General features: G+C 39.4%; 1 protein-coding gene across 6 annotated transcripts in view; it reads right to left on the bottom strand.

The window, feature by feature from the left end:
• The window catches only part of LAMA2 (laminin subunit alpha 2), a 482,162-nt gene that overhangs the window by 93,062 nt on the left and 362,296 nt on the right, over nucleotides 1–26,804 (bottom strand). For 5 of the 6 annotated variants that reach the window (XR_010919459.1, XM_067546727.1, XM_067546728.1 and 2 more), the window contains 6 exons: nucleotides 26,011–26,135; nucleotides 21,342–21,428; nucleotides 20,192–20,385; nucleotides 10,365–10,507; nucleotides 9,744–9,842; nucleotides 2,073–2,184 (listed from right to left, as the gene is read on the bottom strand). Coding sequence is in view for 5 of the 6 variants with exons in the window: in XM_067546727.1 (XP_067402828.1) it covers nucleotides 2,073–2,184; nucleotides 9,744–9,842; nucleotides 10,365–10,507; nucleotides 20,192–20,385; nucleotides 21,342–21,428; nucleotides 26,011–26,135 (760 nt within the window). In the remaining variant the exon portion in view is untranslated. The remainder of the gene's footprint in view (nucleotides 1–2,072; nucleotides 2,185–9,743; nucleotides 9,843–10,364; nucleotides 10,508–20,191; nucleotides 20,386–21,341; nucleotides 21,429–26,010; nucleotides 26,136–26,804) is intronic. The other variant, XM_067546729.1, reaches the window with a different exon arrangement.

The raw sequence follows: 26,804 nt of genomic DNA, 5'->3' as shown, positions 1-26,804 counted from the left end.
ACCAGCAGCAGTTTCATGTGGAGTGAGGCAGGTGCATCACTCATTCTCACAAGAAACAATTTAGGTGCCTAAGCCGCCTGATACTAGGAGCGAGGTTCCTGGCTGTTGATCACTAGCAGAGATAGGCACCTCCCTGACAGCCTGGACTTAGGTGTCTATCTCTCTGAGAGGGATGGGGCTTAGGAGACACTTCTCTCATCAATATCTCCCATTGGCTAGCTTCGGGGCTCTCTGTCTAATATGCTGGGTTTTATGGATCGCATTCTAAGGCACCAATCTCTCCCCATTAATTATAGGAGAAGCCTAGGTGCCTAACTCAGGCTTCCTGGATCACAGTGTTGTTCCTGCAATTTCCTAGGTGGCTAAACTTTAGTCATTGTGAAGCTTAGTGTGCCACCTAAGTCCCTCTGTGGATATGGGCCCTAGTACCTAACAACTGCCCCCTCAGTTACCCCATATAATCTTTGCTATCAAATTTGCATAGGCGTACTTATGGGCAAAACTTGCCCTTAAGCGTGATTGACAGTGTTGGTGAACCCTGGATGTCGACTGGCTGGTAACGAAGCAATGATTTGTAATGGAAAAAAGGTGTCAGAAGCACATTTCACCTGTTCTTTAAATGCTGACTTGGCTGCCTGTCAAAACTGTAGATTTTAAAATCATTGTTTCTATTTCTAGGATATTATATGGATTTGCTTCAACCCCATCAAAATCTTTTAATTCTGTGTTTCCAGTTGCTGGAAACCTGCTGGAAGCATCTTCTGTGGTGGTTCCAAACATTGGACACAAACTTTGTGGAGCAACAGCTTTAGCTCTTTTCATCCTCCAAACTCACTTCCATGTGAGGGCAAGAAGTCTGCGCTGTTGTAGCTCTGTTGGTCCCAGGATATTAGAGAGACAAGGTGGTTGAGGCAATATCTTATATCGGACCACCTTCTGTTGGTAAAAAGAGAAAGGTTGTCTCTTTTCCCAACAGAAGTTGGGCCAATAAAATATATTTCCACACCCACCTTGAGTGCAAGGAGTCAGCCTCATTTTATTTAAATCCACTTTGAAAACTTGCAGATCTTTTCATATGGCTTTTAACACTTATTTATTTTATGTCAGGGTTGCAAGATCAAAAAATATTTTAAATAATTGATTAGTTCTATCAGATGGAGCACACTGGAATGCATTACATGAAAGTCAATATAAAATCCAGCTACAATATAGTCTGACAACAAAAATGGGGATATTCTTTTAAAATGCATTGGCTATATTTTGCTTTAAGTAAAATGCATGCATCCCCATCGAAATCAATGAGGGATAGTCAGAGTCCAATAGGACAGCAGAATGCGGCCTGATATTTCTCAAATTAAACCATAGTTAATTATAAGAAGCCATGCTTTTCAAGTGTTTACCCGTCTCTTATTTTATAGCTGTGTAGAGTATTTAGGTTCTGCTTCTCAAAACTGGCAGCTATCTTTCTGCTCGTGAGTCTCAACTACATTTGTAGGTGCAGATACTCAAGTCCTGAAGGGAGAACTGGCTCAATGCCATCATTCGTGGCTAGGACTCACTTGCAAATTCCAAGCAGCAGATGTTCATTAGCAGCAAGTAGTAATGTATTTTTGAAGTCAATCTGAGAAATTAAGATGTACCCTCTATACACCAAGTGAAAGGATAAAATTATATGAGGCGCTTTTGTTCCACCCAAATGAATTTTTTTAACTGCCTTGAAAATAAACAACAGCTAAGCGGAAGGCACCCATTAGTTACCTAATCATAATAGCTGTTCTTCAAGAACTGGAACATTACTAATGGAACACATCCAATTTCTTCCTATTCTGTGCTCATAATTACCAGTCCACTAACTGTTGTTATGAATTGCACCCTGTGCATTACAGAAGTCTGCAGATAGTTTGCTAGAGTTTCTTAGCCTGACTCTTAAATCAAAGGAGTTTCTTAGCCTGACTCTTAAATCAAATCTACCAGCTAATGAACTCTCTCTCTCATTGTCCCTTTGCCCCCTTTTCCCTACTAGCCTTCAATTTCCATGAGGAGCAACTGGCATAGTTTTCTTTTTGCAATACCTTCCGCAGCCTGGAGTGTGCCCTTGATGAACAGTCCAAGAGACTTCGCTCTCTCATTAGTTCTCTCAGCATCTTGCCCGGTTTGTTCACCATCTGCCGTCACCTTGGTAGCCTAGTGATCCAAATTCAGGAAAAGTATAATTAATGGACATGACAAGACTGTACCAGGAAATAGTCCCACTGGCTGAATCCACTTGCAAATCTTTCCTCAGGCAAAATGCAATCGATGAATTATTGATCAGATGTACTGGAAATGACACACTCTGCTCAAGTACACAATTAAATTTTATTTTCACTTCCATTAAATGGAAATTGGAGGGCTTTATTTTTGGTTCTTGGAAATGCTAGTTGTGTGGAACAGCACACAAAGGGACTCAGGATGAGAACACACTTTGAATTTGTTTAAAGCAATATTGTTCAAAAGCTTTTAATGGATACTTCAGTGGGTACACCCACGAGTGTGTGACTGATTTCCTGATGACAAAGTGCAGTAGAGCACTGTCTACCTGTTACCTCCCCTGAGGTGATTTTGAAAAAGGCATGGCTTTTCTCAATAAGTTACAATTTTAAATCAATACATTAATTAAGTGGAGGAAGAAAGAAAAGAGAAAGAGAAGGAAGAATTAGTCTTTCATCTGTTTTGCTTGAAATCTTTTGTATATAACATTTTAAAGTGATCAATACCATTTTGATTATGAGTACCTATATGATTTATGGTTTTAATGAATCACAACAGATCCACAACAGATGGAGATGAACATCAATCACAGGCCTGACAAAGCGCTAGCCAGAAAAAAACCATCCAAATACATTTGTTTTTATTTTCAAATTCAAAACATCCCTATTTATAATACAACTACATTTACTTTATGATATATGATATCTGACTATTTCTTTCAAATATTTCATATACTGAGTGCCAACACTACTTCATGGAGGAAAATAAGCTGTTTGTGTAGGAATGTGATTGCCCAGAAGGCAAAATGCTCTCTCCAGTTCCTGGGAAAGGGCTGGAAGCTCTATGTGACCTCGAGCAAGCTTACATTTTATCTGTCGACAGCTATGCAAACCCTGTTCTCAGTTATGAACAAGCATTGCAATAATCTACTCCAGGGAAATTAATGACACTTCAAAACATTGAGTCTTGGCCACATTGGCTGCATGTGAATCCTTACTTATCACACTGGATCTCACCCAATCTCTAAATCTGCTCAGGAAAACTGAATACTTGTTACTGCACAGAAATGGCATTAAAAAGCCAAGTAGTATAATAATTTATGGTACTTTACGAACCAATGGCCAAATTTGTTCTTAAAATGAAATACATGGATGATTTCGATCTATTATACTGACCTGCCTCACAGGAATTACATCATAGGTAATTTACATTAAAAATAGTTGAGGTGAGTAGAAACACCAAACCTTCCTTCTTACCCTGACCACTACAAGAACATGGACTTATCATTTCTGTGCAAGTTATGCCTATGTTACTGGATGATCAAATCTTTAAAATGTGCCTCACAGGCAGAACTGGGTTGGTAAATTTTACAGGAAATCCAGTACAGGAGATTGGTGGATCTACCTGGTCTTGATGGACCACTAGTCTAATCCAGGATGGTGTTTCTGATGTTATTTTGTTCTTCATGTATTTGAGAATTGTCCTATTATTTACCGTCACATCTTCTGCAATCATCCTTTTATTCTCTGCCTTTGATTCTCCTAGAATGTTTTACGTTCACTTCACTTTGTCCTATAATATTCTAGTCCTCCATTACAAATGATGTTTTATAACTTGCAGATACCTTTCTTACCCTTGATTACTTTTTCACATTCATGTTAATTCAGATTGGCCTTTTTTAACACTCATTATTTATGGCCGGATGGCATGTATTACATTTTGGTGCAAATTAATTTGACTTTGAACAGTTTCCACATCCCCTCTGTGACCATTCCTTTAACTCCTTAAACCCATTGAACTCCACTGAATGCTTCTTGTATTCAACCATAATTTGCTCTCTTTCACTTTATTTTTTCTCTTTTTTGGCTTAACTTCAACTCTACAAACCAAATTAAATGACAGAGAGCATCACTCAGATGCTGTCTCACCACAACATAGCCAATCAAGTGTTGTTCTTTGTTAATAAAGTCCCAACAGTTTGCCATGAATTGAATTCATTACAATTCCACAGATCTATAGGGGCAGGTTTTAACTGCAGACAGCATTGCTTATGTTTAAACATCTTAAATACCTGAGAAAATACCAGGGCCAGCCAGATAGGAACTAGAGGAGGGGGGTAGAGTGACATCCATGGAGGAGTTTTTAAACAGGGTTAGGGGCCTTCAAATGTTACAGAATTGTACACACAAAGTAAGACTCTTTGGGATAACAAGGTTCCATCCCGTGGAAATTCAGGACGAGGGAATGTTTTCAAGTCCTGTAGTTCCTACAAGCATCTTGTGTTGCTATGGTTCACAAGTGGCGCATATCTATATATATTATATTTATTCTCCGTTGCATTCGGATCCCTTTCCACCAAATCTGAAATCCATACAAATATTAGCATCTGTGCTCAGTTCTACTTCTCCCTCTGTGAGATATGATCTCCCAATACCATCTGTTCCCACTGGAGGGACTCTTACTGTGGTGCTGCTTCAACCCCTGGATGCCACCAAGGAAACAGTTCCACCAAGGGTTTCTATCGAGCACACGCTTCTGGAAGAGTAAACAGGAAATGCAGGCGTACATTTGGCTAATTCAGATTGGCTCCACATAGGCAGGGTTCAGATCCCCTCCCCCTGCTTCAAGTACTTCCTGCTACCTGCAGCCAATGTTGCCTTGGCTTCCTACTTTTCCAGATCCAGTAACAGGGTTTTCTGAGTTGCGGTACCTTTCATGATGGGTGGCGGGACATCCTGATTTGCAGGGTAAGGTGTGGGTGAGGAAGAGGTTTTCTGAGCTGAGATAGGTTTTGAACCACAAGGAGTAAAAAGCAGGGATTCAGACAGGGTGGGTTGTGGTTTCTTGGTTGCGTGGAGGTTCTGGGGAAACGCTAGATAGGAAGGGAGAGGAACTCTTCTTAAAGGGAGTGAGCTGAGAGGAGCTGGAGAGTTCCTGATATATTCAGTGCCTAAGGTGCTTGCAAGAGCTCTGTTTTATTCTTTGTCTGGTTCCAAGTGACTAAGCATAACAACAAGAGCTTCACGGGGCCTTGCCCAGACTATCTGTCTGGGGAAGCTCAGCCCTTAAAAGTGCAGTCTCCACTATCACCACTTGAGTCCCAATGAGGGTGGGCTGGAAGAAATGAGTGAATGGGAATGTGACTGAGGGAGATTAAAGTCAAATGGAGAGCCAGAGGGGGAGAAAAGAATGAGCTGAGGGAAAGGGAAGAACAAAGTTAGTACCAGATACTTGGCTGATGAGGGTGTGAATGTGAAGGTGAATGAACTGGTAATGAACATGAGTGTAGGTGAATGATGGGGTATGGATGGAAGGGAAGACAGCAGGGAGAGATAGGACAATGACAGCCATCCTGGTGGGGAGGAAAAAGTGAATGAAAAGTTGTTCTGACTGGCCAAACACAGTGAAGGGGTTGCAGAAGATTAAATACTGTTTTCTCCTACCTTTTACATTAAGTGTATGACAATTTTCTTCATGAACCCCTAATCTAGGAAATATCATTTTCCCTGCTTGCAATTATAAGGGTCCGCTTCAATTTAAGGTCTCTAATTCTTAAGGTTCTATAATTTGTATTAAAAAAATGAAAAGAAAGAGATAATGGATGAGCCTCCTTCACATTAATATTTGGAGTACACATGCACTCCCTCTCTTTTACAAAATAATTCATTTAATTTACACAAGCAGTAAGCAAAATCACTATCTTAAAGTGGCTTAAAACTACAACACAGGACTCTCTTCAGGAAAGGACTCTAAAATTACATGGAACTTTTAAAATTTCAGGTTCATAGTCAGCAGCTGATGTTAGCAATACAACTCCCTGTGTGTGTGTGTGAGAGAGAGAGAGACAGCAAGTGATTTAATTAAAGTCCAGGGGAGCAATTCAACTGCTTTGCTGAACATCCTCTCTCCAGGTCTGCCAGTCCTTTAATATTAATGCTCCATCAAATACTTGAACTTTGTCACTGTCAATGTCAATTCCCCTTCGCAGAGTTCTCAACCATTAGGTGGCACTCTTTATATTATTTTTCTCTCAGACTCTTTCTCTCTGATGACCTAACAATGTACCCATCTCTGCACTGAAGCTTTAATTTGAAATAAAAACTTTCCAAATAAAAAGAATAACTAGTAATAGAGGTGACATCCAGGGACCCTCACCCTCTCAAAATAAAGGTGTTTTTAAAATGATTTGATTTATCACTGTAAATGCCATTGTCTTTTTGATAGCTCCACTGATTGACTCTTTGTTATAACTAGTTTTGATTGTAAATCACATTTCTCTGTCTTTCTGTGCAATTATTATCAGTAAACTGAAACAACCCGGAGTGCTGTATTCTCTATATCCACAGGAGAAATGAACAATCATGGCAAACAGATCGTTTGACTATTTAAAATAGGAAAACCAAAATGCAGAAACAGCAAAACTTTTTCTATAATGTGCCTGAGTCCTCCTGGGAGCTTTATAACTCAGCAGCATACACTGCCTGAACCTATGGTACCCACGTGTGAGAGACAGGTCCACAAAGATGCTGTGTGTTATTTCTCGAAGATATTCAGGCCCAGGGGATTTGAAAGAGAAAATGATGCTTTTTAAGGGATTTATAGATTCCAAGGCCAGAAGGGATGTAGTCCGACCCCCTGTATAACACAGACTATAGATGAAAAGTTCCAGAGGGGTAGCCGTGTTAGTCTGTATACAGCAAAAACAATGACAGTCCTGTAGCACCTTAAAGACTAACAAATTCCTGCATCTGACAAAGTGGGTTGCAGCCCACGAAAGCTTATGCCTGCAGGAATTTGTTAGTCTTTGAGGTGTTACAGGACTCTCATTGTTTTTACAGACTATAGAACTGCCCCAAAATTATTCTTAGAGCAGATCTTTTAGAAAAACATCCCACCTTGATTTAAAAATTGTCACTGATGGAGAATCTACCACTACCCTTGGTAAATTCCCCCCAATTAAAATTTACACCTTATTTCCAGTCTGACTTTCTCTGGCTTCAACTTCCAGCCATTGGATCGTGTTACTGATGAGCCCAATATTAAATATTTGTTTCCCATGTAGATACTTATAGACAAATCAAACCTATAAACTTCTTTTTGCTACGCTAAATAGATTGAGCTTCTTGAATCTGTCACTATAAAACAGTGGTTCTCAAACTTTTTGTATTGATGACCCCTTTCACACAGCAAACCTCTGAGAGCACCCCCCACAGGCGGCTGGGGCTGTCAGCCCTGCATCTGGCTGACAGCCTCAGCCCCACCATGGGCCAGGCTGGCAACCCCAGCCCTGCTGCCCAGGAGCTGACAGCTCATGACCCCCATGTAACCACCTTGTGACCCCCCGGAGAGGTCATGACCCCCCGTTGGAGAACCCTGGCTATAAAGCATGGTTTTTAATCCCTTAGTCATTCTTATGGCTTTTTTCTAAACCCTCTCCAACTTAACAACAGACTTCTTGAATTGTGGACTCCAGAACTGCACACAGTATTCCAACACTGGTTGCTCCGTTGCCAAATACAGAGGTAAAATAACTTCTTTACTCCTATTCAAAATTCTCCTCTTTATGCATCTCATGATCGCATTAGCTCTTTTGGCTACAGCATCACATTGGGAGCTCATGTTCAGCTGATTATCCACCAGAACCCCCATGTCTTTATCAGAGTCACTACATCCCATCCTCCACCATGTAATTACAGCCTACACTCTTTATCCCTAGATATATACATTTACATTTAGCTATACTGAAATGCAGATTTTTGCTTGCATCCAACATACAAAGTGATCCAGATCACTCTGAATCAATGACCTGTCCTCTTCATTATTTACCAATCCCCCAATTTTTGTGTCATCTGCAAATGTTACCAGTGATGATTTTATGTTTTCTTCTACGCCATTGAATACACACAAGTTTGATGATGATTCCCCATTTACAATTACACTTGGAGACCTATCCATCAGCCAATTTTGAATTCATTTTCTGTGTGGCATGTTAATTTTATATAGTTCCAGTTTTTTTAATCAAAATGTCATGCAGTACCGAGTCAAATGCCTTACAGAAGTCTAAGTATATTACGTAGGGTGACCAGTTAGTGAGTGTGAAAAATCAGGACAGGGGGTGGAGGTAAATAGGTGCCTATAAAAGAAAAACCCCCGAATATCATGACTGTCCCTATAAAATTGGGACATCTGGTCACCCTGATATTATATCAGCACTATTACCATTATCAACCAAACTTGTAATCTCATTAAAAAAAATCAAGTTAGTTTGACAAGATCTGTTGATAAATTCATGTTGATTTGCATTAATTAAATTACCCTCCTTTAGTTCTTTATTAATTGAATCCCATATGAGTCACTACATTATCTTGACTGGGATTGATATCAGGCTGATGGACCTATAATTACCTACCCCCATTTACCTTTTTTTAAAACTTTCAAAATAGCTTTCTTCCAGTCCCATGACACTTCCCCAGTGCTCAAAGACTTATTGAAAATCAATATTGAAGGTCCAGTGAGTAATTCTGCCAGTTCTTTTAAAACTCTTGGGTGCAAATTATCTGGACCTGTTGCTTTAAAAATGTTTAACTTTAGTGTCTTCTGTTTAATATCCTCCAGAGATACTACTGGAATGAAAAGAATGTTATCACTCTTGAATAGATTATATAATCTCTTTTCCCCCAAATACAGAACTGAAGTATTTATTGAACACTTCTGCCATTTCTGGATTATTAGAGATAATTCTACATTTTCATCTAGTAATGGACCAATTCCATTGTGAGGAATTTTTTTGTACCTAATATATTTTAAAAATTCCTTCTTATTGTCCCTAACTCTACTGGCCATAGATTTCTCCTTTTGTCCCTTCCCTTTGCTTCCCTTATCAATTTTTTCTACAATTCCTAACTTCTGATTTATATTCATTATTATCAACTTCCCTTTCCTTCCATTTGTTATACATGTTATGTGTTATATGATTTTGCTGATGTAGAAACCCAAAGGCTGTTCAAGAGGCAACACTTAAGTGCAGGGAGAAATGAAAGGAACTATTATCTCAGTTGCTGAAGGGCTCAACCAGCTAAAGACAAGCTCCAGCCACATGAAACACTGTGTGGTAATTTGGAGGCTTACTGTTGGTTTTGTAAAATAACTCCTAGCAACAACCCTTTTGAGACTTGTTCATATTTGCAACAAGGACTCTCTTTCCTTTAGCACTATCTTTTTCAAATCCTCTCTTTCTTGCATGCTGAGTACCTCATTCTGCTTACATTATAGGTTATGTAGAAATAACACATCTCAACATATTGGCCCCAAAAAAGAGGATGTCAGGGGATGGGGGGGATGTGATTTCAAACTGGCACATTGGGAGTGAAAAATGTTTTATAATTCAGCCATTCATTCATGTTTAATTCATCTTCAAAAAGAATTCTGTCTGTCACTAAGAAGCATCCCTTTATACAAACTCCTAGCTTTACCTCAGAATGCTACAGACTTACCCTTGTCAGTAGCTCGTCCATCTCTGTCATGAGGGTATCCAGGTTTTTCTGTGCCAACTGAAGGAGTCTCTCTGGTGCTCGTTGAGGTGATAGCAAATGCTGGAAAAAATATTTCATTTAATGGATTTCAGGGCTTCAGAAATAATGGAAAGAAGAAACATCAAAGCTTTCTTCTCATCGCAGATGCAACTCCTTTTTTGACACTAATGACTAATGTCACACTCATTCAAAACTGTTTACTCAGGGGTCCTGACAGCCTTAAATGTTTTAATATAGGATATAAAATATATGCATGTGATAGAGTATAATACAGTGCACTCACTACAGTGTAACTGCTCTATGGACTGTTAACAAGAATACTATTTATTTTTACTAGAATTTCATTTCATTTTTTCTACGCCTGCAACATATTTCCTTCCATCCAATTGCACAAACAAATTACCACTGCATGATTTACTTATTATCATACGTCAAAATAATAATTGTAATAACTATTTACCAACTGAGACAAGTTTGAAGTAATTAAACCTTTAATTTTTCTTCTTCCCTACTTCTAATCGTGGTTATGTGTACAGGCAAATGTATGCATGTTTGAAGCCTTGGATTGATGTATGTGTATACCTTTAATTCCTGTGTTGTATTCTCAAAACCATACAGCATTTTATATGGAGGAGGCAGCGGGCCACTGAGATTGACACTTAGAGTCATCTGGTTTAGTCGATCCAAATCATTTAGAAGAAGTCCTGTGCATTCATCATCACACGCTGTGGGATGGACAGGGACAGTATTTATTCCTGCTAAACATTTAAGGCAGATGTTAGACTCAGAAACCTTTTACAGCCCACTTACAGTCCTGTGAAAGATAATGCCACCAAACTCAGATAATTAACCCCAACAAACGTATGGTACTAGAAAAAATATGGAAACAATAGCTAGGGAATAGTGCCCAGAACTTGATAATGGGAAAGTATAATATAAAGCTTACGGAGCTAAATTGGTAGACTTACCTGGCATAAAAAGGGAAAAAATTAACATTAGACATTATAGACTAGCCTGTACAAAAATCCTAATTTAGGCAAGCAATTTAGAGGAAGCCCGAGGAATGCAGGCAGGTAATTCAGCAAATGTAAAGAGCACTAAAAAAAGAACTATGGATTGTACTGCAATGTATTTGAATAAATGCAAACCTCTTGAATTCATGTCATTTACGTGCTTTATAGTCACACCACACATAGCACGGCCAACCAAGTTAAACTGCAATGCAGATAGCAAAAAGGGTCAGTTTGAAAATGCTGCTCATTTCCCATTATTTAGTGCTTTTCCCCACCTCAATTCATTATTCAGATAATTTATTTGACTGTTGTGTACTGCATATGCCTTAAAGGCATTTGAATCTTTTTTTCCCAGTACTTTATCATTCATTAAGAGAAGCTCACGTAACCTTATAGTCTTATATTATTCACCCCGTAGACAGAAAATTATTCAACCTGTAAACAGAAAATTATGGGTATGCTTCTCTATGGGTATGAGTCTCTCATCAACATGCATAAACGTGTTACACAGGTTCAGTAAAGCTATACAACATTTCAAGAGGTGGAGTAATTGTGAAACAATGAATACACTGGGATGCTAATAGACACAGAGGGCTGTGCCTAAAATTTTACAAGGCTGTAATTACCTTACTCAGCAACACCCTCTTAAACTGCCTAATGGCTAGGAAACCATTAAGCAAAATGTGCATCTTTGTAAAAATAGGATGTATGGTAGATGATTTTCAATGCAGAATGACAGTTCATCTGAAATCTATTGTTCCATGTAGATTAAATCTCCTCTGCTTTTCATAATATTCAATCACAGTCATCAGAATGTTCCTTCATTCTAAATCAGGTGAGGACAGTTGAATTGTGAAGTCAAGGGCTGGTCCAATTGTGGATATAGTAAGAAGAAGGGATACTAGTTTAATACACCAAGGAGCTACTTGAAGGGGCATGAGAGAAAATAGATGTTGGTTTAGTGCAGTAAGAAGTAGGTAGGCTAGTTACACTGGAAGGAGGATAGATATTGTTATTTTAAGAGTTCCTCTCTTCATTTAATTCTTCCCCGTATGCCTTAATACTTTATTGCTTGAGATGAAGTGCATTATAATTGTTCTAGGGAAGGCCCATATGTTCTGGTTTATGCCGGTATGTCAAAAAGTCTACTACTGGCCCACCTCTTGTCATCCATGTATTTAGAGAGAGAGAGAGAACATATTTCCATAAGCTAAAGATAAGTTTTATGGCAAGCTGTGTGTTTTATATACCAACATCTGTCTCCTAATTGGTCAAGAAGACATACAGATATGATAGCCATTTTAGAGGTTGTAAATCCATTGCCTAGTAGAAATACAGTGTTCTTTTAAAGCCTGGGGATTCTTTTAGGAATATTTTATTTTATTCTGTATTTCACTTAATAATAATAATAAACTTCTAGTTGCCCTCAATATTTTTCAAGTGTCTGGAAATTAAAATGGGCTGCAAGTTAAAATCAAACTTAATTCACTGTAACAGGAAACATTTGAATAGCTTATTCTCAATGAGTAAACAACTGTAATTTGATAAGTGTTCTGTGAACAAGTAATATGAATTAGCAACTCTTGCTTGATAATCGGGCTGAAAAGAGGAACTACATCAAGTCAGGACCACAGCTGAGGAGAAGAGACAGGGCGTACCCATATCCGCAGCAGGTCTCCAAGGTGAACAGCCTCTGGCATGTTAGAACAATGTAGGTAAGGGCTAAGTTACTCCAATATGCAGTCTGAAGTGTACTGGAACAATAGCAAATATTTCAAGAGTATGCATATATTTTATGAGACTAAATGTTTCCAAAGCTTTATCCATAAAACTATCAGCATAAATCTGTGTCTAATATTAACAAATGTAACATTAAATTCAGATCATTATAGTAGTGCACATGTGTAAGGGGCAAATCATGCAGTCACTATTACAATCTTTTCAGCTGGCAATTAATACAAAATATTGTGTTTTCAGTTTTCACCACAATCTCTCATGCATAAGTACTGTAAATATTCTGATTTACCCCCTAGTGAAAGACATCTCAGAAAGCATGTATGCCAAAGAAAAATGGTTTCATAAACACTGTTATCATAATAAATGACACTTCAAGATATACATGTTTCACAGATATCTACCAACTTAAAATAGGTAAGTTAAAAAGCCAAAGGTAATGATAATGGAATCAGATCTTTCCCACCTCCAATCCACATGATCAGAACAGATTTTAAAGGCTCTCCATCAAGTCTTCCTTTTTCTGGAATTCCTTTTGTATGGCATACAGATCTCACAAGATTTCTCATATTCCTCAGTTTATTTTCCCTTTCTTAGCTTTCAAGACTTCCTACGCCATAGAATTTCCATTATAAAAATACCCATATGGTACATTGTAATAATGATCCAAAACACTGTAGTAAGACCACTGTAAGCTCTAGTGTTTTCAGTCATTATTGTGGAACACTATAGTATGTTTTAAAGATTCTTTCTGGATGAGTAGGGTGGAGATGGACTCATTCCGGAGCTGATCAATGCTCATATTTTTTGTAAAAGTGAATGCTCCAGGGCAATGCAAACCGTCAGTGTCTAAGAACATAATTTTGTTCTTAGTGTTACAAATACCTCGATCCTAATATACCACTCTCCCTAAGTGTGCAGAAATCTCATTCACGTCTGTCTTAGTTCTGCATGACAAAGGAGAGCAAAATATTATGGCGGAAATCAGCCTTATATAACTGAAACCAGAATTTTGCCTTAAATGTAGTCATCACCATTGAAGTGCCAACACATCACACTATGTATGACCAGTTATTTCCCAGTTGAAGTATAAGGGAAATCCATGGAATCTCGGATATCACTATATGGCAACTTCAGATAATTGCTGACTTTTTAATGTTGACTACTATCTACTCCTTTTGCAATCCCAGGCACTGCCAGTCAAGAGAGGGGGAGAATGAACCTGGAATCAATACCAAGTGTCTTTCTTCATAGTGCAGAACATTCATCAAACTAACCAAGCTTTTATCAATTTTCCCCCTTTTCATTAGGGAGAAAGAAGTGAAATCCTGGTTTCATTTAATGTATTGGGAGTTTTGTCATTAACCTTATTGGAGGCAGGATTTCACCTGTGATATGTAATGTCTCCAAATTTTGGGGAAACTCAGAGCTAGATCTGGATCAAAATTTTATGGCTCAAGTTCACTTCTACTCTCCATTGTTCATAATCCCCCATTTGTTGCAGTTGGCTGAGGCAGTAGCAATGTCATAGATTTAAACATGCAGAGGCTAGTGCACTGGGGTTCCCAAACGTTTTGTCTTCCTGACCCCATTTTGAGAATTATTGCTTTGTGCTACCCCAGAAAGCATAGAGGATGGTATTTTGCTCTACAAAATGGTGTCCTCTGCACACGTGACTTTGCATGCACTATACATGTGAAGTCCCATCACATGGAGTCTGTCGTTTTATAGAGAATAATGGCATCCTCTGCACACAGAATTGTGATCCCGTCCACTGATGGGGCTACCCCACTTGGGCTTATGACACATAGCTTGGAAACTGGTGGGCTGGTGGCAGACATTCTTGTTAGAAGACCTTTCACTCGAATTTTCTCCCTCCATTAGTAGAGTGCAGGTTTGTTGACTATGTGGTGCAGTGCAAGGTCCATCTCTTTTCACAGAGTTACATTGAATAAACAAACACTCTGTGCAATTAAATATCTTTTCCAGCTTCTCTATTTGTTGTACATTACTTTTTTCCTTTCCCTTATTATTTTTCACAGAGCAGAAGCCAAAGTGGCTCTAGTTTCACTTAAGTCACTGTTTGCACATGAGCACCATGTTGGCAGCCTATATTTGAAGATAAGGGTTTGTTGTTTACATGTCGTTGCAGATCTCAAAGTATTGTGACTAAACTTCTACAGATGAGCCTGAATTGTACTTGGAGCTAATCCCCTGGAAAGTTCTCAGTAGATGAACTATTATTTTATTATTTATTACATGATAGAGCCTGGAAGCTCTTAGCAGGATTGGGACCAATCAGGGTTATGCTAGCCCCTGTGCGAACACACAGAAAGACTTAGTCTCTGTCCAGACGAATTTACAACCAAAGACCTTAATCCTGTGAAGACTCGCTCAGGATTTTATGCACTCTGAGCAGTCCAGTTGAAGTCACTAGATCAGCGGTTCCCAACCTTTTTGGCTCAAGGGCCACAGATATAATTTTTACTACCCTGAAGGGCCACCAATCTCTGCCAGCGGTTCTGCCCCCCATTCCCTCCGCTGCCAGATGGAAGGAGTTCAGCAAGGAGACTCTCCTGTCCCCCTGGCTGCAGCAGGGAAACCGCACGCGTCCTGTAGCCCCGTGTGCTCCACTTGGGTCCCTAGGCAGTGGCTTCTTTCTGCAGCCAAGGGGATGAGAGATCAGTGCTCCCCTCTCTCTGGCTCCAGCAGGGACCCCAACACCTAGAGATCCAGGCAGAGTGCCTTGCTCTCTGCTGGAGCCGGGGGAGGGGAGCGCAAACCTCCCCTCCCTTGGGCTCTAGCAGGGACCCCAGAGCCAATAGACCTGGGTGGAGCGCTTTGCTGTGCTCTCTGATACAGCCAGGGGGAGGGGAGCGCTGATCTTCCATTCCCTTGGCTGCAGCAAGGCGCCTGCACTGGTTTTGTAGCCTTGTGGCAACACGCTTCACCTGGGTCCTTAGGCAGTGGCTCCTTTCTGCAGCCAGTGGAAGGGGAGTCACGGGCTACTTTGAAAGCCCCCGCGGGCCACTTTTGGGCCCCGGGCCACAGGTTGGGAACCACTGCCCTTGATCTATTCACAGAGCGTCAAGGTAAGCACATGTAAGTCTTTTCAGGGTCCGGGTCTAATTTAAGATGAGATTTCAGACTACAGACCTGATCAAAATCCCATTGAAATGAATGGAAGTATTTTCATAGACTTCAGTAGGCTTTGGCTCAAGCCATATGGGAGGAGAAAGAGAGAAGGAGGACAAATGTGAGAGCGTTTGAAAGTCTGAGTTACAAATCCTGGCCATGTGCACGCTTTTAAGTTTCTATGCCCAAAATGTGCTGGATGCAGGTGAAGGGGCAGAGAGCCGCAAAAAGACCTCGCCCATGCGCCAAGTTATTTGTCGGCATAAAGGATTGCGGCCATCCCTTTTTAATTCTGACAGAGAAGCACATATGTCCAAAATACCGTTGTCACTGTCAAAAGATCAACGTTTATACCACAATGCCTGAGATAGCACAACTAATGTCTGTTACAAGTAGAATATTGTGGTGTCTGTGTTTCTGACACCAGGCTATGGTAGCTGTCGGTCAATAGTGACATTTATAGTGGTGAATGTTGCATAGATATTTTTATTATTTAACATCATAGGGACGCCTAAGTAGAGTAAATTATTACTAATAAAAACAAATACTTGTGAGGAATTAGAAAAAATCTGGGGAAAATTTTTCACATTTGAAATTAAACAATTTGTTTCCAGTATAGTTAAAAATAAGCTCTGTTACTATTTTCTTATTGGTTATGAAGGCTATTGTATGTTTGAACAAAAAGGGGACAATAAGCTATTAGAACTGGACTACATAAGAACACAAATTTCAAGGCGCACGTGTATTAATCAGTATGGAGGCCTTCTCAGCATGATACTGTAAGCATACAAACTCTCCATTCCCTGGAATTTTTGAAAATTTGATGGTTTCAACTGGAGCCAATCAATTGGGGGCAATAATATAAGTGCCAATATTACTTATTCAAAAATAAATACATAAATTAGAATTAAGTCCGAGGTATACTACGCTATTCAGACTATTGAACTTCTCATAAAAATTTATTTTTGGATATAATTTTTCTCATCACTGCCCTAACTGCTTATCAGACTAGACCTAACACGGTTTTGTTCTGGGAGTGCAATAAGGAGGTTTATTCCATCTGTCTAAGCTATCCACATGTAATTATCTGTCTGTTATGTGACTGTAAACAAATTCTTCCCTTTGTATAACAATTGTATGTTTCAAAATTCCCCTTTTTTCCATTCTGCCTGTGGGCTCTCTAAAACATAATTATTACAAAACAACACTGACAAAAATGCCATCTACTAAACAACAATAAAAATAATGTTATAAAATAGTTACAGTTGCTAGGCAAGATGACACTTTATTGTAAATAAATTCATTTTATGTTCAGTCAAAATATAATCATTTAAATGCAAATGCACACCTCTCTGGGGTTTTTTTTTTGTTTTTTTGTTTTTTGCCTTTTCACTATAAATTTTTCCACGTTTAAGATATTTAGTATAAAAGAGACCTTAAAATATAAATGTTACATTTAAATAATGATACATTGTAATAGATTGGCTAAAAGTTCACTTTTAATAGGATTCCAAAGTATATTCCTTAATTTTTATGTCCTATTTTTAAATATGATATTGCCCTTTAAAAAACACTTCCAAAGAATTCATTAGTAGAAATCATTTGGTGTTAACTATCCAAAATCAATGTATAAATATTAAATATGATAGACCAAAATGTTAATAGTTTAACAAGACTATGCTTTAAATTTATATTACTTACAACTACATCTATCCATCTGTGTGCATGTATATTTGCATTAAGCTAGACCATTTTAAAATTATCTAATAACCTATTACTTTACATCACAATTCCTGCAATTACCACCAATGCACCCATATTTAAAATGAAATTATTTAAGTGAACAAAAACATCCAGGTGAATATTCATATACCATTTATTTGAAATATTGCATGCATGTAATATTCCTTATAGCACATTCATTTGCTCTATTTTAGTCACTATTAGTCACTTAGTCCCTATTATTATGGTTTTATTACAGGTGAAAGTGGTTAGCCTTAAGGGTTTTATTGTGTCTTCTGGAAAAATGTTTTATAAATGCAAGCTGAATGACAAGAACATAAGGGGCCAGATTCTCAGCTGCTCCAGACCTAAACTTGGCACAGCTATGGGCTTAGGGAGGTGGGCAAAGTTTCAGAGCTTCTCCAAATGATGTCTCACTGCAATGGCTCTTGATGGGCCCTTTGACAGCTGGTGATCACTGGAGTGCAGCAATATATGCAATATTGAGCACTACCACTTGTGTGTACAAATGTTAAACCCCCTTTGCACATGCAAACTCAGCACCACTGTTGTTTTGTGTATCATAGAAGATTAGGGTTGGAAGGGATCGTAGGAGGGCATTTAGTCCAACCCCCTGCTCAAAGTGGGACCAACCCCAACTAAATTATTCGCACGCACACACAAATACAAGGTGAGCTGAGGCCGCACTGACAATTTTGGCTCTATCACTACTAGGTAATACAGGAACCGTAGACTTATTTTTCGTATTTTTCCTTAATATTACCTTATTACTACGTATTGTATTTTAGAAATTATCATAGACTTCACTGAGAGTTTTGGGTGCTCAACACATCTGAAAATCAGACCACTTTCATTAAGATACCTATCTATGGCTTTAAGTGGCTTACTTTAGGCACCACACTGGAAAATGCAGTCCATGTTTTAGAGTTAGATAGCTATAATACAGCATGGCTTGATGCTCCATTGGCCTGCACTTTGTGCAGTCATGTACAACACTGCAAAGAGTGCAAAGAGGGTATAAAACACCGCTATTTTGATTTGGCAGCTTTTTACTCTTGTATTGCATGGATGTAAATGAAAAAACAAGGTGCAGGACAACAGAAAATCAAGCCCTATAACATTGCAGCATATTGGGTCTGTCTATCATTCTCTCTAGTATATTAAGATACTAACGCACTAATAATACTTTTTATTTATACAGAGCGTAGTGTCCTTCTTCAGCACTTACTGAAGTTTCTCATTGAGCACTCTGTTCATTGACAAGAAAATGTTGGCTCCTATTCAGTGGGACTACTACATTCAACAGAGACAGCACTGTATGCATACTTATAAACCTCATCCTGCCAGATTCGGAGCACTTCCTGAGAGCTGCCGAAACCCCTCCAACCCAAATGACTGCAATGTTCCGCACCTTACATCCTTAGGCTCCTTACGCCTAGTATATTTTAAACAGAACTCCACTGTGCGTCCTTTCAGACAATGAAAGACATACTTAGCTCTTGATGGATATGAGCTCTTACGTTATTCCATGTACATTTTTGGTTTTAATGTCTATTTTTAAGCTGTTTTGTATTGTTTGTGTTGCATAGCTGCAATTTGTCCTGATTATGTATTAGCTAGTTTAGTAGCAACAGTACCTGAGTGCTTCCTGAAATCTCTGGAAATTTTGGCTGAATAAGGACTAAATGAGTACTCCAGGATTTTACTCAATGTGAAAAAGAAATCTTAGTTTTATGGTGCCTGTCTGCTTTGGTGTTATAGGTGCCTCACATGAAAAGAAAATCACAAAATAAAAAAGCTTCAATTAAAATTCAATAACAATATAAAATTCAGATAAAACATTAAAACCACTTCATTGTGCTCTGCAAATATATTTAAATATGCATAGAATAAAAATATTATATACTGGGGGCTTATTGGATCCCTAGCTGTATTCTGTTTTAAATAGAACAATGATGTGATGGCCTGGAGGAGAACAAAAAAAATCACATTTTTTAAAAAAAGAAAATGCCTTATGTCAATTCATGATTGACTAGTAGTTGAAAAATAGGTTCTCCAACCTGATTTTTATGTGCTTTTGATAATACTTAAGGAATTATCACAGAAAAATGAAACTTGGGCTCAGAACAAACATAATATCCAATTTCATGGAAACCAAATTCCAAAAAATAATAAGAGAAGACAATCTGAACATACAAAAATTGAAGGAAAGGGCAAAAGGTATGAGTTCTGTAAAATTTAACTCAACAGTGTTTTAGGCTGGAATGGCTATTCATTTTATCTTTCAAACAAAAGCCATTCTTTGTTCCCTGAGTGCGTCTATCTTCTGGATTTCAACAGGAGGTTGTGAACCAGCATGTCCAAGGCTTTCTATAAGCCTTGATGAAAACTTTTCAGAGTTTATGTATGATTCATGGCAAAAAGCATTGGAGCTACTGATTAAACATTTAGGAGCATACTAAAATATTCAATAAACCCAGATCTTTAATCTGTCACAGGAGCAGCCCCAACCTTTGGCAAAACTGCAAACTTTGAAACCGACAAAAAGAAGTCCTTCAGAGCCTTGCTGTGGATTTTCAATTATGGTATTAAACTGTACAGAAGATTTTCCCAGCAGCTTGAGACTTGTGAAAAATGGGAGGCCAGAATGCCGGGGAAATGAGATGTCTGGTGGATATTTTCAGAAAGAACCAGCAACAGAATTGAGTGGTACCACAAGATTCAGCTCCTGAGATGTAACAAGAACCCCCACAATCCCCTCAAAGGTAATGTTAGTATACGTACAAACACACTCCATGCCATCACGCACATGCTGGTGCTTGCAGCCTGCACAAGTCCACCCTGTGGATCCAGGTTTGCAAGTGCACTGTCCAGTGACAGGGTCACAGGGAATAGGCAGTGAACCGTCTGGATGACACTCACATTCTTGGCAGGACCCCCCTGGAGTTCTTGGGTCACCACTGTAGCCAGGGGAACATCTAGACATTAAAAATATCAACACAGATTTGGCCTATTGAGAACGCATAGTGTATAATAGTTAACTTGTCGGCATTTGGCAAGACTATTATCACATTGAACACCCAAAATCACAAGCCTTTTTTTAAAAAAAGTGGCATTTTATGAATACACATCTGTTTATGTAAGGGAGAAATTTGCATACTATCTGACCAACCAATTATAGGCACAATCCTGTAATTAATATGTGGGTTTCAAGCAGGACTGCAGAGTTGGGCAAAAAGGGATGCCAAGGCCTGATGCTCCCTAAAAGCTTTGCAGACACTCAGACCTTACCAAAGGTAAAATTCTACAACAGACTGACTTGAAATTCCCCCCATGATCTACCTGGTATCAAGAGATTTCCAAATTCAGCCCAAGAGACTGCCTGGCTGTTGTGTTTAAAAGTGAAATTTGTACTAAATCTCCTGCTAACTGTGGTCTGCTTATTCATACTGTGTTATACAGCTATTTGTTATTAGGGGTAGAACAACTGCAGTCTCTTTGGTTATTAATAAATGTAACTGTAAATGTCTCCCTTGTAGGCAAGGTGAAGGTGGCTTCATTAATAGCCAAAAAGGGAATTTTAGGACAACATCAAAACCATCTATATGTATAGTACATCATTTTAGATAAATATGTCATTTTCTTTAGATCTTGGGTTACAATGAAAAAGAACATGGAGTTAAAAAAAAAAAAAGCCAATTCCAGCATTAATAATAATGAGTTTGTCTGCTGTCAATTTACAATAGAAATTGGTAAACTACCTGATAAATCCAGATTTTAAACAATATAAAGAAGAGGAAATAACTTATCAAAAGAAGCATATTTAGAGAATGCCGAATCGTGTACTGATATCCATTGAAAGGTACTATGCCTCTTTCTACACTGTTCCCTTTCTAATTCTCTGTCTTCAGCTCAGCCCACACAATTACCATACCTTTCACAGTACTGGCCTTCATATCCAGGTGGGCAAGCGATACACCGGTAATCACTGAGACCTTCCACAACACAAGCAGGGCTAAAGCTAAACCAGGAAGAAAAAAAAAGAATAAAAACCAATTTCTACTGTACACCATTAATTTGTCATCTCAATCTAAACTGCTGTATGGGGCCAGTAAGAGAGTCTGGTCTTCAATGTTAATGTCAGGATTTTCTTACCCACCAATGTACATCTAGTGGAGAGATCCTCATCAGTGATAAAAATTCTTCTACAAGTCCCTAGCTGGGATGAGAATGGTGTCAGAGGGTGAGAAGTGAGGGGGAAAATTCTCCCATTTGCCCAGCAACAGAAAATTTTCCCACACTTTGCTGATTTCCATGTTCTCTGGTCTTGTTTTGTAATGTAGCATCTGCTGGTGTATGTGCGTGTCTCTACTCTCTAATGGATAGAATCAGACTTGCTCAAGTTTTCTTCTTTTTCTGATTATTATTATTATTGCCACAGTGCCTAGGATCCCTAGTTGTGGACCAGAACACCACTCTGTTAGGTGCTGTACAAATGGAGAACAAAAAGATGGTCCCTCTCCCAAAGGGTTTATAGTCTAAGTATAAGACAAGGGGACAACAGATGGGCAGACAGAGGAATTCAAGGAAACAATGAGACAATATTGGTCAGCATGATAGGCAGTGGTCTCAGCACACCAGCAGCCTAACGGTTGTCAAGTTTTTTGTAAGCATCATGGCAAAGGAGAATTTGAAGGAGGGCTTTGAAGGTGGATAATGAGGTAGCTTTGAGAATGTTACAGGGAGAGCCTCCCAAGCATGAGCAGCAGCAAGGGAAAAAGCACAAATGTGCTTGTTTGGAAATTTAACTAGTGGGCAATGGAGGCTGGTGTCATAAGCTGATTTGGAGGTGGGAGTCAACATCTTGATTGTGGCTGAGAGATGATAGGTAGCATGGGGATAGGTCACGTAGGGCCTTGAAAGTGAAGACAAGTAGCTTATGTTTGATATGATAGGGAAAAGGAGCCAGTGGAGAGATGCAAAGAAAGGGGTCATAGTGAACGGCTAGGAAAACAATCTTTGCAGGAGCATTTTGAATGGATATGAGCAGGAAAAAAATTGCATTTGTCAAGGCCAGAGAAAAGGATGTTGCGGTAATCAAGACATGAGATGAACAAGAGTTTTAGTTGTGTGGGTGTACAGGAAAGACCTTTGTCTTAGGGCTTGTCTAAGTGGGGAATTGCTGCCAAGGTTATGGGACTAAGAGCAGGCAGAATGGTGGTGTTGTCCATAGCGATTGATCAAGGTGGATGCGGGAAACCTTGGGAGCAGAGGGTAGATTAGGAGCTCTGTTCTAGCCATGTTGAGCTTGATCTGATAGCTAGACATCCACAGGGAGATGTTACAGAGAGGCTGAGATTTCAGTTTAGACAGAAGGACACAGGTCTGGAGTAGAGAGATAGATCTGTGAGCTGTCAGCAGAGAGATGGTAGCTGATTTTTTGTTTGTGTATGAGATTACCCAGAGGCATGGTGTAGATGGAGAAGAGGAGGGGACCAAGGAGAGAACCCTGTGGAACCGCATTAGAAAGCTGATGGGTGGGATGAGGAAGAGCCTCTGAAAGACACTCTGAAGGAGCAATCAAGGAGGCATGAGAAAAAACAGGATAGGAGAGAGAGTAACAGAAGCCAAGGGAGGATAAGATTTCAAGAAGAGTATGGTTGATGATGTCAAAGGTGGCTAACAGGTCAAGGAGCATAAGGATGGAGTGCTGGTTCTGAGCTTTGGCTAGGAAGAGGTCATTAAAGACTTTGGCTAGATCATTTGTGGTGATCTCACACTCTTGCTCTGATACTACCCTAGTGAAAGAATACTTTATTTTAGCTCAAGCAGTTAATGTGGGTATTTTAGACACAGAAGATCATAGAATTAGGGTTGGAAGGGACCTCAGGAGGTCATCCAGTCTAATCCTCCACCCAAAGCAGGACCAACCCAACTAAACCATCCTAGCCAGGGCCCTGTCAATCCACACCTTAAAAACCTCCAAGGATGGAGATTCCCCCACCTCCCTAGGTAACCATTCCAGTGCTTCACCACCCTCCTAGTGAAAAACTTTTTCCTAATATCCAACCTAGACCTCTCCCACTGTAACTTGAGACCATTGGTCCTAATTCTCTCATCTACTACCACTGAGAACAGCTTAGCTCCATCCTCCCTGGAACCCCGTTTCAGGTAGTTAAAGGCTGCTATCAAATCCCCCCTCATTCATCTCTTCTGCAACAAACCTAGTTCTCTCAGCCTCTCCTCATAAGTCATACGCTCCAGCCCCCTAATCATTTTTGTTGCCCTCTGCTGGACTCTCTGTAATTTGTCCACATTCTTTGTGTGTGTGTGTGTGGGGGGGCGGCGGGGGGGGGGGAGGGGGAGGGGAAGGGGCGCAAAACTGGACACAATACTCCAAATGTGTCCTAACCAGTGCCGAATACAGGGGAATAATCACTTCCCTTGATCTGCTGGCAATGCCCCTACTAATGCAGCTCAATATGCCTTTAGCCTTCTTGGAAATAAGGGCACACTGTTGACTGATATCCAGCTTCTTGTCCACTGTAACCCCCAAGTCCTTTTCTGCCGAACTGCTGCCTAGCCACTTGGTCCACAGTCAGTAGCTGTGCATGGGATTATTCCGTCCTAAATGCAGGACTCTGCATTTGTCCTTGCTGGACCTCATCAGACTTTTTTTGGGCCCAATTCTCCAATTTGTCTAGGTCACCGTACTCACAGTTTATAAAAAAGAAAAGAAAAACACAGCTAAGCATCAAATTGGTGCAGCGCTACAACATCCTTCCAACTATTTGTGCAGGGAGTGACAAACCAGATTAATGCTGAAAAATCACGGAGGTGGCGGTGGCTGGGCGCAGAACTCCCCTTTAGTATAGTGCAGTCAGCATCCTATTCTAACTCACTTATAATGCATTAAATCAATAGTGCTTGAATGCATAATAAAAATTACACCTGTGCATAAAATGTAAACAAATTGATCTACTACTCAAAAACTCATTATCCATCACATTTTCAATTCTGTAAAATTAGAAACACACACTCATAAGCAACTTATTCTCTCCAGTTTTTCAGCTCCTCATATTTGAAGCTGAATTCTGATTGTGCAGAAATACAAAACAGCTTTAAAAACTTAAAGCCTTAAGAACTTAGTTGGGTTCTTCTAAAACTTTAAAAATAAAAATAATTAAATTATATTCCTTCAAAAATATTATTGTGTCAATCCGTGTCGTCCAGTTACCAGCCCATGTGTTTCACCTAAGTGTCTGTAATTTTAGTGTTCTTGGACTACAAAACAGTGGCTGAATAGATTTTTTTTCCCTTCTTATCTTACCTTAAAGAGTTGTAATGAGAAAGTGAAACAAATATTATCAGGCTGGGAGTTATCAAAACTAAGGTTAAAATTAATCAATACAAGAAAATCTTTTCTGTGATAAATAAGGCAGGTAGACTATATGTCCCAGAAGTTAAAGCTCTGTACAGCTACAAAAGAAACCTGGATTCAAGTCTCATTCTCAGTCTTTCTTTGGCTGGCCTTATAAGAATTGGAAGAGCTATAGAGGTTGTATATCGATTTCCCGAGGAAAAGGGAACACCTTGAATCACCCTTAAGTAATTGCTTTGGTTGATCTAGAGTGAACTCTTATGAACTCTGCAAGGATTCTTAATGCTGTTTGCATCACATTAAAATCACTGAGATCCTGGATATTGAGAATGGAAATAGGAGCCTTTCCCACACAAAGACTCTAAAACCATCCCCAAAATTATAAAACGATGAAGACAGAAGCTATCTCAAAGGGGAAATGTACTGACCAAAGCACCCATTAGTACATCCTAAAGGTCACTCAGTGAGAAAGAACACAGAGCGTGGCTTTGGAGAAAGCTGTATGCCCCCAGCCTTTCAAAAGAGTGATTATGTGCCATAAACCTTTTACAGAGGCAACGAAGAATGACTCCTAATGGCACCTAGGGCTTCCCACTGCAATAACGAACAAATCTCCAGTGTCATTTGTGGGAAACAAGGAGAGAAAAAGGTGGAAGGTTCATTAGCATAAGACAACCAATAAAGTGTATACTGCAATAATTGCATTGCTTTTAAGCTATTCTATACTTCACAAATTGCCTAAAATCCATGTAACATTAAATAAGGAATCAATAAACTGCACAGTAGAAAGAGAAAGGCACTGTAATATATTTACACCAACACAATATATGAGCAAAAGACCATTTACAGCTCTCTCGTGGCCACATTGTACTTGAGCTCTACTCTAGCTTCACTTATGAGAAACCTTTTGTAACACACATTCATTATCTGTAGAGCATTGCATTTTCCACCCCTTATTAATTTGTTCATCACTAATTAGCAAGGGGAGCAAACCTGGATTCTTTCAGCAAGATCAATTAGCAAAAGTGGATTAGACACTTTTTAGCATGCACTATAATATATATATATATATATATATATATGTGTGTGTGTGTGTGTGTGTATACGCAATGTGCCCAGTCATTTGCATGCACTTATACTGTATACAGCTGACTGAGGACACTGAGAGACCAAGATAATGCTATTACTGGCAGGAAGAGGCAGTATAATGCCACAGGCGTACTTGTTGCTGGAAATAGTTAGAGGACAAGCACAAGGATGGCAGTCTTCTGGAGATCCACGGACATTCCCATAGAATCCAACTGCGCACCTTTCACAATGATCACCATCAGTGTTGTGCCTGCAGTTCTGTGAGGAGGGAGGGAGAAAAAAAGCAGACTGTATTTTGTTCCCAGCTCAAGGGAGTCAAACATTCTTAGATACAAGGGATCTTTTTTACTGAATAGGTTTTTTATTGCTGTCTCTGATGCGATTCTCACTGGAGTTGCCTTCTTTGAGAATCTCCAAAAGACATACTGTGTTACATATGGGTTTACATGAAGGAGGAATGGAAGCCTGCAAAAAGCCACATATATGCCTACAGTTTCCCATTTTGCTCATCTTTCCCTTTCTTTTTCTGTTCCAGCTGTTGAAGTAGGAGAAATGATTAACACTCCATCTTAACGTGTCACCAATGCATGAATGTTATTGTCTATCAGACTAGCACTTTGTTTACTGTGAGACAAACAGTCAGTTGCATAGTGGGCTTACAGGTGTAATGGGGCAATCACTTCTGGAGTGCCTCCTAGCAACAGAGAGCAGTATCATAGTCCTTTTCTCACTCTTTGTGCCCTTTGTAGGCTGCTGACTTGATGGGTCCTTCAGTGGTTTGGCCCTTTGGCCCAGTCACAAAAATTCAAATGAACTGCTTCCAGGGTATTATAGAGTCCAATAGCTAAGCAGACTATTTGCCCTCACGAGGGTCTTCAGCCCTGGCTCTGGGCACTTTAAATTCGGCCCTTTGTTCAGGCTCCCAAA

This window comes from Emydura macquarii, unplaced genomic scaffold (genome assembly GCF_026122565.2).
Source record: "Emydura macquarii macquarii isolate MOO-44397 ecotype Brisbane River unplaced genomic scaffold, CSIRO-AGI_Emac_v2 contig_1146, whole genome shotgun sequence".
NCBI lineage: Eukaryota > Metazoa > Chordata > Testudines > Chelidae > Emydura > Emydura macquarii.
The sequence above is the reverse complement of the archived record's forward strand: the minus strand, read 5'-3'. Positions and strand labels throughout refer to the sequence as shown.